This window comes from Ranitomeya variabilis, chromosome 4 (assembly GCF_051348905.1).
Source record: "Ranitomeya variabilis isolate aRanVar5 chromosome 4, aRanVar5.hap1, whole genome shotgun sequence".
In the NCBI taxonomy this organism is placed as follows: Eukaryota; Metazoa; Chordata; class Amphibia; order Anura; family Dendrobatidae; genus Ranitomeya; species Ranitomeya variabilis.
The window spans coordinates 437,373,465-437,386,882 of NC_135235.1; the positions used below are offsets into that span (position 1 = coordinate 437,373,465).

General features: G+C 41.5%; 1 protein-coding gene across 2 annotated transcripts in view; it reads left to right on the forward strand.

The window, feature by feature from the left end:
• The window catches only part of CARD14 (caspase recruitment domain family member 14), a 106,274-nt gene extending 93,350 nt beyond the window's left edge, over window positions 1-12,924 (forward strand). For both annotated transcript variants that reach the window (XM_077251436.1, XM_077251435.1), the window contains exons 16-21: window positions 1,148-1,211; window positions 3,550-3,640; window positions 8,425-8,592; window positions 9,851-9,972; window positions 10,068-10,183; window positions 11,789-12,924. In XM_077251436.1, coding sequence (XP_077107551.1) covers window positions 1,148-1,211; window positions 3,550-3,640; window positions 8,425-8,592; window positions 9,851-9,972; window positions 10,068-10,183; window positions 11,789-11,996 — 769 coding nt within the window. In that variant the 3' untranslated portion in view covers window positions 11,997-12,924. The remainder of the gene's footprint in view (window positions 1-1,147; window positions 1,212-3,549; window positions 3,641-8,424; window positions 8,593-9,850; window positions 9,973-10,067; window positions 10,184-11,788) is intronic.
• Window positions 12,925-13,418: the final 494 nt, after the last annotated feature.

Here is a 13,418-nt window from a genome sequence, read left to right on the forward strand (position 1 = left end):
TAGACTCACGTCTGTAAACTCTGTCCCACACTCCCACCTTCATCTCAAGAGTCCATCACACTCTTCAACACTAAAACATTGTGTTGTGCTCTCCTTGCTCTGGGCAATATTATTTGTGGAATACTGCCCACCCTTGTGCTGTATACATGGAAATTGGCCAGATGCACTGAGCTAGAAGAGTACGGCGCGTCCACTGTCCCTGAGTAAAGTAAATGAATAAAAGCGTATTCATAGGAAAGAGCTTTTTACACAGAGGAGTGTGTGTCTTATTTTCTCCACAACAGCATTAGATGAAAACAGTATTCCACCTAAAGAGGGGAGAATGGTAACATCACGGCTTTTGTAGAATTAATCCAGGTGTTTAATTCCTTCATCATGAAAAAGCTGCAACTTTTTGATACTTGCAGGGTTCTCTCTGAACTATACAGTATACCATAGTATCTAGTAGGAGTTATGGCTACCAAAGCTATTCATGTTTTTTGTTTTATCTTAATTTTAAAATTTGAGCTTATTTGTTCTGTTAAAGTCTTAACATCAACTCAACAGTTAATCAAAAGAAAAACAAAACACATTATGGGACTGATTCATCAAGCAGTTTTTGCCAGTGTTCACACCAGTCCAGGCCAGAAAACTGCATAAATTATGACCAAAATGTACTAATACATTTCTTGCAAGAGCATACAGAAGCTAAAAGATGCACTAAATTCATTAAGAGCCTGATGTAATTATCATTCATTAAGTGCCTGATAATAAATTTTACACATCTTACTCCATTGCACACTTGATGAAGACTGGTGCACAAAATGCCACTCTTGATTAATCAGGGCCAGAGTTTTAAATGTTTTACAGTTCAGATTCACATAAAATGGCTTGTTTACCTAAACTGTCCAAAGTTTCCACATATGAGAAAAATGGATTGATTATTCTAATCAGTTATTGATCAGAGTGTGGTACGAGTGTCATCTGAGTTTCTTGTGGGCGTAGAAAGTTTAAAAAATATTTTCTCCACCTTCTCCATTCTGTGCTCCAAAGGTACTAAGAGGGTCCCTTCTAAGTTCTAAACTTTGAACTGTTAAATTCTATTTTAATAATAAACTTTCCCTAAATCTTGCTTGTTTAATTGATTGGCTGTGTTCTTATATTGCAGAGCTCAGCAGCAATTAATAACATCTATACAGCGCATGACTTGGCAAAATGGGATACCACGCATGGTGAGTAGTAAAGAAATGACATGCAATTGCATGGATCAGAGACTATTTATGCAGCGCATACTTTATACATATATTATATGTACAGTGCCTTGTGAAAGTATTCGGTTCCCTGGAACTTTTCAACCTTTTCCCACATATCATGCTTCAAACATAAAGATACCAAATGTAAATTTTTGGTGAAGAATCAACAAGTGGAACACAATTGTGAAGTTAAACGAAATTTATTGGTTATTTAAAATTTTTGTGGATATTCAAATACTGTAAAAGGTTGGTTATTGAGTTGTCTTTCTCGTGGGCTTACCATCCAGAGACCAATGGTCAGACCGAACGGACCAATCAATCGTTAGAACAGGTTTTGTACTGCTAAGCTGCTCCCAGTTAAAAGGACTGGTCCGATGCCTTACCTTTAGCAGAATTTGAGTTTAATAACCATTTTAACCACTCCACAGGTAACTCCCCTTTCTTCTGTAACCACGGGTTTAATCCACACTTTGGGGAGTTTTTTCACCTGGACTCCGGTTGCCCGGGGGCTGATATTGCTGTACAGCAGTTGGGGAATTTATGGCAGGGGGTCCAAAAGAATATTGGGGAGGCTCAGAGGAAATTTTAGCTTTTTGCAGGCAGGAGACAGACTGTGGGACCCACCCTTCGGATTGGGGATAAAGTGTGGCTGTCCACTAGGAACATTAAACTTAAGGTTCCTTCGGCTAAATTGGGGCTTAAGTTTATTGGACCTTATGGGATCAAGGAGGTGGTTAATCCAGTGGCGTTTCGTTTGCGTCTTCCAGCGCCTTTTAAGATACCCAATGTATTCCATAGGGCCCTACTGAAACCATTGGGGGCTGTGGAAGAAGCATCGTTGGGTCCCTCCCCACCTGTGTTGGTGGATAGTCAGGAGGAGTTCGAGGTGGAGCGCATCGTGGAATCCCGGTTGGTCCACCATTCCCTCCAGTATCTTGTGCACTGGAAGGGGTATGGTCCTGAGGACCGATCCTGGGTTCCTGCCCGATCGGTTCTTGCTGATCATCTGGTGCGCTCCTTTCATGCCTGGTTTCCTGGGAAACCTGGGGGTCCAGTGGCCCCCCGTTGAGAAGGGGGTACTGTCATGACTTTGGACATGATGGTTCCACCTCCATCCTGGTCAGGTCAGGGTTAATTCAGTCTGCCTCTCTTTGGTTTTGGGGCAGCTACTTAATGTTGGAAGTACCTGCATTTAGTGTCGGTGATACTTCCGTATACTCAGTTAGTGGTTGCTGAGCTAGGTGACTCGTCTTTAAACATGTGCCTCTGTGCTTGTGTGCCTTGCTGTTTATGATTTGGTTTGTCCCATGACTTCTGCCTCTGTATCCTGCTTTGGTACTGCACTGTCTCTCCTGGTTATCTGACCCCCTTGGCTTGTCCCCGTTTACTCTTTGTCTTGTCCCTAGGTACTGCGAGTTCATCTGGCTTCTGACTCTCGGCTCTCCTTGACATTTACTGTCTTTGCCCTGTGCTCTGCATGCTCAGTGTCCTTCCCTGCACTCACGTGCGGTGACTCCGTCCCCTGGTCACGTGATCGCTCAGTGCCAGGTCCTGTGCTCACTACACTAGTCTAAGGTCCTTGTGCACTGTGTGCTTTCTGCCTGCACTCCCTGCACTCCCTGCACACATTTATGTGCCCCCTGCTAGCGCTCCCTGGGCAGCGCCAGTGACACCTTAGGTGTCATTACAACAGCGAGTAAACTGTTGCCTGATTCTTCTGAATCTTGAGTTTCTTATGGCTTGAGACAACAAGACTTGTGCCAATATGGTTTTGTAACCATTAACCTTGTGTAGTCATAAAGAAACTGTAACCACTATGATTGCCTGACTCAACCTGTGATAACCAGTTTCAAGTTAATCTTTCTGTGACTAGGTCTGTTACTGCGCCATCCTCAACCTGGGAGCAAAGTTTGGGGTCAAAGGACTACGCTACATCTTTCTTTTTGCCCACTTACAGATACTTTTATATGTGAAAATATATTTGTAAGAAAAAATAACAAAAGCTCTGATTGGAGATATTGTGAGTTTTAACATCCAAAAGACATACATTTACATATAACAATAATCTTAATCTTTCGAGACTATTTGTCTTTCCTTTACTTCATAGTCCCAATATTTATATAAAACTCAGAAGAATAATTATTGTAGTTATAAAAATCAATATATATTTTGCTTTAGTTTATGCTATGAGTATGATAAACTTGTGACATTAGATTTAAATATGAATTAAACTATTTACTTCTCTTTACTTCTTTTTTTTCAAATGGCCTTATTTTTGCTTTAATTTCTTCTTTGATATATCTCATTATTTCCCCAGCCTAAAAAGCATGTTCGAATCATCAGCACAGATCGTTGTAGTTCTCACTTACTCTGGACATCTCTAAACTGTGGCACGTGTAGATGTGAAGGTACAGTTAATGATTGTTTTTTTTATGGTCTCCAGTTACAACATAGCTACATACTAAATAGTATCATTATTTCCATAGTGAAACTGTGGAGTTATGGTTTTTTTATTTACTTTACTATACATAGGACTGCTATCATGCTGAAACACAAAAATATCTAAAGAACTGACTAAAGGATATAATTGTACATGAGACACAGAAGCTGAATTCGCCTTTGTTTAGCTAGTGTGTTCACAGAGGTGACAAAGTATAAAAAGCCACAGTAAAAACACAAGCTGAACAAAGGCTGAACCTTACCACGCTACATGCTTGAACAGAGTTGTGGCTTTTCTTTTCTTCTTATGTAAGGTAATGAATAGGTGCACTCTTACTTTTTTATTTTCATTTGTTTCCATTTTTATGCTTTCACTAAATAGTTTGGATTTGTTTACATGGAGTATTTTTAAAGTTATAAAAAGCCGCTTTCTAATGTTTCAACTGTGGATTTTAAGGTCGCACTGACACACGTGTTCTTGCAGACTAGACTCAAGCAATGAAGGTTGTAACATTAGAAATGGATATTTAATTTGCCCCATACAATGAGGATTGCATTGTTAGAAACAGAAAATATTCACATCTGTGGTGGACCCTAGAGGGCTTTGGATTGTGCTATAATTTTGCTAAAGGGTTATTCCCATCTCAAAGTAGCTGCTTGTAGGTCTCGGTCACCAGAGGTGGTGTTATGAAATCAGCCAAGCACAGCCGCGCTAAGCTGTTTGCATAAGAACAAGGAGATGCATGGGAATTGTGAGAGTAATACTGTCACATCTCCATCAGGACCTGCTCCTGCAACATCTGCTCATATTGTCAGGTGCCGCCATATTCATTTTGCGGGCAGCGCTGGTGATAGAAGAGATGTTGGAACTAGCTCTATATGGCACCGGCTCTGTCTAGCCACTTAGATTTGTGTGGCTAGGACCTGCAGTGCCATGAAGTCTGGTAGTATGGGTTTGTGTGCTATCCAACTGGAGTTATCAGCTCCCTGTGCCAGCCGATTGGAGCGCCCACACCCTACTTTAGCTTCCAGCTTACTGCTGGAAGCTGCCAGATATAGTCTTGTGCTTCTCTGGTTCAGTCCTGCTGTAAGTTCCTTGTTGTTTCATTGCTACTTGTTTTGACCTCAGCTTATGTTTTGTGACTATTCTTATGGATCCTGATTTTGTCCTTTTATGCAACATCCTACGCATCTCCGGACGGCAGTGCTCCTGTAGATAGCAATCCACTGGATCCTGTTGTAAGTCTAGATCTCTGTTTAGGAGTTAAATGGTGTCGAGTTTCTCTAGAATCTGTCAGTTGGAGTGGCTTGTGCCAAGTCTGTCCTTTGAGCCCGTGGCCTCAGACAGACGTTACAAATACTAAAAGTGCAACTTTGCAATGCTGTTTCTGTAACACTCTTTCAATTCCATGGGCTTTACACAAACAGAATAGTTCAGCAGTACTTGGCCATTTTCATAAACTTTCCCCTGGTAGCCGGACCCTAGAATCATTTATTCCCATACCTGCCATGAAATGCAGAAAGGGGAATAATCCTTTAAAAATTAAAATAAAGGATTACCATAATCCTTATCATACCCCTAGTGCTGTCAGCTTGCAAATTCATATGGATCTAAATGTCCCAGTTCTCTGTAAGAATATAGTGGATAGTTAAGTTAGGAGGTTTGATTTTATAGCTATCAGACCACAATCTATCACCAGGGAGTGTTTGAAGTCATGTATAAAAGTCTACATTGCCATATAAATTCAGTGGCAGATAGAGCTCCTATGTCACTGATTTTATATATGATGAGCTCATTGGGCTGGAGATGAACAGAAATACTCTCTCCTGTGATAAAACAGGTAGGGAAATGTGTTTCACCAGAAAGTAACAGCTGAGAGCCCCTATTGTTGTGTTTGTGTACTCACAAACTCAAAAATTATACATGTTGGACAGCTGAACAGGTTATTCCAGGAGGCCTTAATACATTTTTGTTCCGCACACATCCATACTTCAGTTTCCTAGTAGTTTCACGTAATACTAGTATATAGAACTAGCATTATAGAAATGTTGATTGCTTTTCTACATACAGTTGTGCTCAAAAATTTACTTACCCGGGCAGAATTTTTGCTTTCTTGGCCTTTTTTCAGAGAATATGAATGATAACACCAAACCTTTTTTTCCACTCATGGTTAGTGGTTGGGTGAAGCCATTTATTGTCAAACTACTGCGTTTTATCTTTTTAAATCATAATGACAACCCAAAGCATCCAACATCCTGATCAAAAGTTTACATACCCCATTCCTTAATACCGTGTATTACCCCCTCTAACATCAATGACAACTTGAAGTCTTTTGTGGTAGTTGTGGATGGAAAAGCTGCGCACTCTTCTTGGAAAAACGCCTCCAGTTCCTGTAAATTCTTGGGCTGTCTAGCATGAACTGCGCATTTGAGATCTCCCCAGAGTGGCTCAATGATATTGACGTTAGGAGACTGAGATGGCCATTCCAGAACCTTCACTTTGTTCTGCTGTAGCCTATGATAGGCCAACTTGGCCTTGTGTTTTGGATCGTTGTCATGTTGGAACGTCCAAGTACATCCCATGCGCAGCTTCTGGGCTGATGATTGCAAATTTGCCTCCAGTATTTGCTGATAACGTGCTGCATTTATCTTTCCTTCAATTTTGACCAAGTTTCCTGTGCCTTTGTAGCTCACCCCCAAAACATCAGCAATCCACCTCCGTGCTTTACAGTAGGAATTGTGTTCCTTTCATCATAGGTCTTGTTGGCCTTTCTCCAAATGTAACAAATGTAAGTTCAATTTTAGTCTCATCACTCCAAATTACCTCGTTCAGAAGTTTTGAGGCTTGTATCTGTGCTGTTTTGCATATTGTAGCTGACATTCTTTGTGGCATTTGCAAAGTAATTACTTTCTTCCGGCAACCCGACCATGCAGTCCATTTTTCTTCAAGTGCTTCCTTATTGTGCATCTTGAACTAGCAATTTCGCTAGTTTTCAGAGAGTCCAGTATTTCAGCTGATGTTATTTGTGAGATTTCTTTGCATCCCGAACAACTTTCCTGACAGTTGTGGACGATTTTTGTTGTTCTACCTGACTGTGGTTTTGTTTTTACAGACCCCCTCATTTTCCATTTTTTAATCACAGTTTGAACACTGCTGACTGGCATTATCAATTTCTTGGTTATCTTTTTGTATCCCTTTCCTGTTTAATACAGTTCAACTAGGCTTTTCCCATAGATTCGTTGACAATTCTTTTGCTTTCCCCATGAATCCCAATCCAGAAACGTCAGTGGTTGGATGAAAGATGTAAGAGTCTGTCTGGATCCCAGAAGCTCACTCAGCTTTTATGCACACACTGATTACAAGCAAACAGGTCATAGGTGAGGATGTTACCTTTAGTAGCCATTCAAACCCATTTGTGTCAACTACTGTGTATAATGGGTTGGGTGGTGGAACCACTGTGCCAAAGCCCAAGGAAGACCTGAAGGGGCGTGAGTAGGAGCCTCACCCAATCTGACCAACGACCCAGCAGTCCGTGGAGAGACAAGGGAGGTGATCAAGGAGCTACTCAGGACTGACCTTGGGTAGATGGTGGCTGACCCTAGAAGTGGATAGCTTGAATGGCCCAGGGAAATGTCCAACAGATGCAGAAAGGCAGAGAAGATCACAGGAACTGCAGGTGCAGACAGGATGGTCTAACGGAGGAATGAACACTGATGGGTGCAGCTGGCTTGGCTACCGTAGAGGTGAGCACTGGCAGGTGCAGCTGGCTCAGCTGTCATTGAGGTGAGCACTAATGGGTGCAGCTGGCTCTGCTGCCATTGAGATGAGCACTGGTGGGTGCAGCTGGCTCAGCTGCCGTTGAGGTAAGCACTGGCAGTTGCAGCTGGCTCAGCTGCCATTGAGGTGAGCACTGGCAGGTGCAGCTGGCTTGGCTGCCATTGAGGGGAGCACTGGTGGGTACAGCTGTCTCAGCTGCTGTTGAGGTGAGCACTGGTGTGTGCAGCTGGCTCTGCTGCCTTTTAGGTAAGCACTGGAGGGTGCAGCTGGCTCTGCTGCCATTGAGGTGAGCTCTGGCGGGTGCAGCTGGCTCTGTTGCTGTTGAGGTGAGCACTGGCGAGTGCAGCAGACTTGGATACAAGTGTAGGGACCTGAGAACAGACAAGTGTGTTAAGAACAAACTCACAACATTGCACAGGCACATCCATGTTGGAGGAGGCGGTTTAAATAGAAAGAGACCTCCAGCAATTGGCTGGGGACACTTTAGAGGAACGAGCGTGGCCCCTTTAAGAAAGAGGAAGGGTGCACACGTGCGCTCTAAGCACAGTGCCTGGAGACCTGCTAGGAGTGCATGCACCCCGGGAAGCTGCAGACCAGGAAGGGGCAGGACGGGAGCCTTGGTGGTGAGTACGCTGAAATCTCTGCAGGGAGAGAGGAACTGCAGGCAGAGATGTGGGCACTACACTGTGCATGTTATCAGGCCAAAATCACCAGGGTATGTAAACTGTTGATCAGGGTCATTTGGATGTTTTGGGTTGTCATTATGATTAAAAAAGAGAAAACACAGTAGTTTGACAATAAATGGCTTCACCCAACCACTATAGATGAGTGGAGAAAAATTTTGGTGTTATCATTCATATTCTCTGAAAAAAGGCCAAGAAAGCAAAAATTCTGCTGTGGTATGTAGACTTTTGAGCACAACTGTATATTATATCTGTCAATAAAATATATGAAACATTTCTTTTCTTCATTTAGAACCAAGTTCTTCACTTGGAAGAAGCTGCTTAACACTAATGCCATACACTCTGGTAACTCACCACAAGATTGGAGTTCCTCGTCCTGTCCTTTTGGTCCCCTCAATTCTTGGAAGAATCTTGAGTGACAAACTATGTGCCAATAAAGACTTCACGAAGTGTGACACTGGTATATGATACTTATTCTCAATAACACTGGATTCTGCAATAAGCATTTCATTGAACTTTTCCCATTTAAGATCACCATAGATATTAGATTTCCTCTCTGTACATACACACACTAAGGGTATGGCTCCACGGTCCGGAGGGGCGGCGGTATCGCCGCAGCGGCGAAGCCGCTCGGCGCTAAGCCCCGCCCCCTTTCTGGGATGCGATGGTGCCGGATGTGTACAGTACACATCCGGGATCATCGCACCCCTCGCCATAGGGCCCTGTGATATGCCTTGCGGGGATGCTGCGTCCCCGCAAGGTGTACGGACATGCTGCGATCTGAAAAGACGCGTCAAACAAGCAGCGTTTACTTACCGTGGAAACATACCCTTAATGTTACACATGCACTGTATGTTACACATACTCACATGGCATGTGCAACACAGCATGTTGCACATATACTGCCTAGGTTAAACACAATGCACATTCCACACACTGCATGTTCCGAATTCTCACTCACAAACTTCATGTTCCACACAAATACACAAACTGCTTGTTCCACACGTACAAACAGTGTATATTCCATACACTGCTTCTCACACACACTGCATGTTATACAGTCACACAGTAAGTTGTATTTAGACAGCACTAACACAGACTGCATATTTCGTACCCACACACGCACACACTCACATACATTTGTAGAGTACATACCAGTCTCTCTTTTCCTTTTTAATTCCTACAGTCTCTCATCATCAGCTTCTCCTGACCTCGCAAGGTGACCATGATGTTACCAATGTTACTTCTCCACTTTTAAGATTTATTATCTGGCATTCAGTTTTATTGCAAACTGTTTTATAAAACGTGCAGTAACTTATTAGGCATACTGCAAATCAAGCAGAAATAAACATTTCAATGCTTCTGTATGAAATATGCATACAGACATACTTCACCACGTATTTCCGCATTAGTATATTGTTTACATTTCCCCAGATCTGACATATAGGTCAGGCACATTTTGGTGGCTGCATAGAATGCCCTAAATTTCCAATTTTTCACACCATATTGTAGATACAGTACAAGCAACAGTATGGCCCCATAAGCTGTTATGGGTGTTGTAGTACATATTAGAGTAAATTAACTACTAAAGGGGATAAGGGGATTTAAATGATTCTTGTTGCTCAGACTAAAAAATTGTTGACAAATATCATGAGACTTAAAATATAATCATACAGAATTACTAAATGTACATTTTCACAATTTCACATTCATTTCAGAGTGCTTGACAGATGCTGAATATGCAACAAGATACCAGCGTGGAGACATTATTGGGGAAAAGGAGGGGGAAAGCATACGCTGCTATTTTACTAGGCAGAATGTTGAAGCAGTAGCCCAACAGGTGAGTTAATTGCTGCTGTTATATTTTTCAATAGAAAATAATGTTGCTAAGAATAGGTGTTCTGATATATTTGTATACTTTTATTCATAATGCAGAATGCACACTGCCTTTTGGAGCTTGGACTCTCCTGTCTCTCCGCTCTGATTCGTGTGGGAATATATCCTATCATATTACATATCCCACTAAATGAAAAGAGTATTAAGAAATTAAAGTGAGTACATTTTGTTGCATTTCATGAGTACAGTTTGGAATTATATTTGTATGAACTTGTAAGTAGGCAGATGAATGACAAATTTGTTTTTACACCATGTCAGACTATTAGACTGGACTGTTTGAAAAGGATCCTGGAAAAAAGTTAAAGGGAATTCTCAAGTTATTAAAGGGAATCCGTAAGCAGTTTTTTGCTATGTAAACTGAAGGTAGAATGCTTTAGGGACAGAGACCCTGATTCCAATGATGTATCAGTTACTAGACTGTGTGTTGTTGTTTCAATAAAATCGTTCTTTTATCAACAGGAGATTATCACCACAGGACTAGCTGCCATGTGCCTTCTAGTCAGCTATGTGTAAACCCACCTCCTCTACTGATTAGTAGCTTACTTTCAATGTACTTAGAAAAGTTCCCACAAGTGGTATGGGAGGGGTTAAACAGGGCTTAGCATTTAGAGCACTGCTAGATCTGCACCAGAGAAAACTGTGATTGTATCAAAATGACAGCATGCAGTTAATGACACATAGTTGGAATCAGAGTCTCGGTCCCTAAGGATCCTGCTCCCATATAACTTAGTAAAAGAATGATGACAGATTCTCTTTAGTTTGCTTGAAATAGTATGAAAATAAGCATATTGTTGGGATCTCCCAGAGCAGGTCTCTTAACCACAGCTCTCACTGCCCAAAGTTGTGGGCTTGTTCAAATTCCCTATCCTTTCTATGGGTGAATATGGTGATGACAGTGTAGAACTCAGGACAAATAAGTGATAGCTGAATGTGTTACAGCAGAACTTGTGCTGACCTTTATCGTTCTATTAATGCTACAGTTCTGCTGCTCACCAGAACTGGCACTCAAGGAGAAGAGCCCACCCCACCAGAAACCAGGAAGTAAGGAGACAGGAGACACCATAGCTCTGAGCTGCTCAAAAGACAACTTGAGAATACTCCTTTAAGACCCTCAAAAAACATTAGACTAAAGTTGGCTGACCCCACCAATTTTGGTGGATCATCTGACAATCTAATGTGTATAGCTGCCACCCAACTTTTCCCTGATAGATGATGTAATGGAAAAGAAGGATGGGCACTTTGGATTTTTTTTTACGCAGGGTAAACAGACCTGCAGTGCGTTTTTTGCATCTGCAGCATGTCGATTTTTCATGCATGTACCTTGAGTTTCTCAATGGAATTGCATTTGATGCAGAAAATCTGATGGTAAAAGACACATACACATTTTCAATCCGTTTTTGCTGTGGAAATGCACTAAAAATCATGTAGGTTTACAAGACCGTTTTGTCAAAGTCAAGGAAGTATCAAAAACCAAGCAGCTGCATTTAAAACATGACATACCAAAGACAAAAAAATTAGGGTTAAAAAAGTAATAAAAATGCATGTTTAAAAAACACACTCAGAAATGCAATGAAAAAATCTAATTCAGATAGTAGGGGCAGAAATGATGCAGAAAATCTTCACCAAATACTAATTGTAGGAACTTAACCTAAGGTTTGGGCAACACAGCAACTTGTGGCCATGTGACATAAGATTGTAATATACATATTATGTGTGTGTATATGTTGTATAATTTTGACAGTTCTCTCTGCATTCTTTAGAAAAACACGGCAATGGTGGGGAAAGTGTGAAGATCTGCTCCTGGAGTGCGCTCAAAGGGAGGAGGCTGAGCTGGATTCTCTACCCTCTTTGTACAGGACGGTGTATCCCGATAGCTGGAGTGACACAGACTCTCTTCTTTGCACAGTTAAAGAAGCTATTTTGGATGAACAGAAGAGAACTATTTGGTTGGAAAATCAGCCTTGCTAACCTTGAAAAAAACAAACCTTTTTTTAACAAATACTAGTTCACCATCTACTTTGCCCTGCAGATATTACCATGAAATCTTGACCCTAAAATCTGTGCAGATTATTTTTAACATTTTTAAATTTGAAAACTCACAACAAATATGGTGTGTGGACTTGGCTTTAGAAGCCTGTAACAGGTGGTGTCCGGCTCAGTAAGTCACCTTCCCATCATGAACTCTGGAATTGAAAAACTCAACACAAAAACACACTATACCCTTTATTATACTTCAAGGGGGGCTTCTATTTGTGTGGCCACAATTGATTATAGTGGAACAACTGAGCATTTCACAAGGTCTAGAGCTAACCATAATCCTTATGAATGAGCATCATGGTCATTCCTTTCCATTGGGGCCACGCACCTGTGCCTTATTCAGGCTGTGACACACACCACAACCAGCGTGATGCCTGCACCTCTCAACTATGTGAGCCACACTAAAATATGGCACTTGCACTCCACCCACTCTCCTCCTGCTTTCATTTTACTTTGTGGGACATGTACCACCCTCTACCCCTTCATATAATTTTTCTTCCTTACACTTAGTTAAGATGACACTTTGCACTTCTAGATGGATGGGAGCGACATAATTAATTATTTATCATCCATACAGAAAAAAGTAAATATTTATTGAGCACAACTGCAGACTTAAAGTGATTTTATTATATTAAGCATGTCATAGTTTATTTTATCTACAAGTGACAAGGTTTTGTGTTATGTTAGATGTTAGTACTAGTTTGACCTTGTACATGTTTGGAGTTTTTTTTTGCCACACTATTGGGGTATTAGTATGGGCATTTATGATTTGTTGTAATTATGTCTATTTGGATTGAAAAAGAGATTTTATACCATGAAACACGTTATCTGTGTAACAATAAACATCTTAGTTGCTTATACATGCTTGAACACCGAGTCATTGGGAAAAGAGCAGCATCCTGGGGATTGTTTCGTGGCAACCAACACCTTTCTACATTTCTCTCGATTTAGTCTGTAAGCCTTTGCATATTTATTTTCTAATGGTTGCAGTGTCTATGTACTTATGGATAAACACTTAAGATGTATCATTACTAGGGATGACCGAAAGTACTTGGTGATACTTGGATATCACTCGAGTATCTGGGTGGTCGGATGAGCTCATTACTCCACGAGCATTGAGCTGTGCTCAATTTCAAACTTGAATCCCCACCCCACATGTTTAATGCCTGTTACACAGCTAATAAGCCTTTTGGGATTGTGAGTTGCCCACTAGGGCAATGGGGATACTCGGTACTGGGTCTGGTCACTCTTAAAGGGGATGTCACGGTGGCTGCAACCCGGTCCAAGGCCCTGGGCACTCACTTAAAAGGGAAAAGTCTTTACCTGGTTTACAGGTAGAAGCAGTCAACAGTC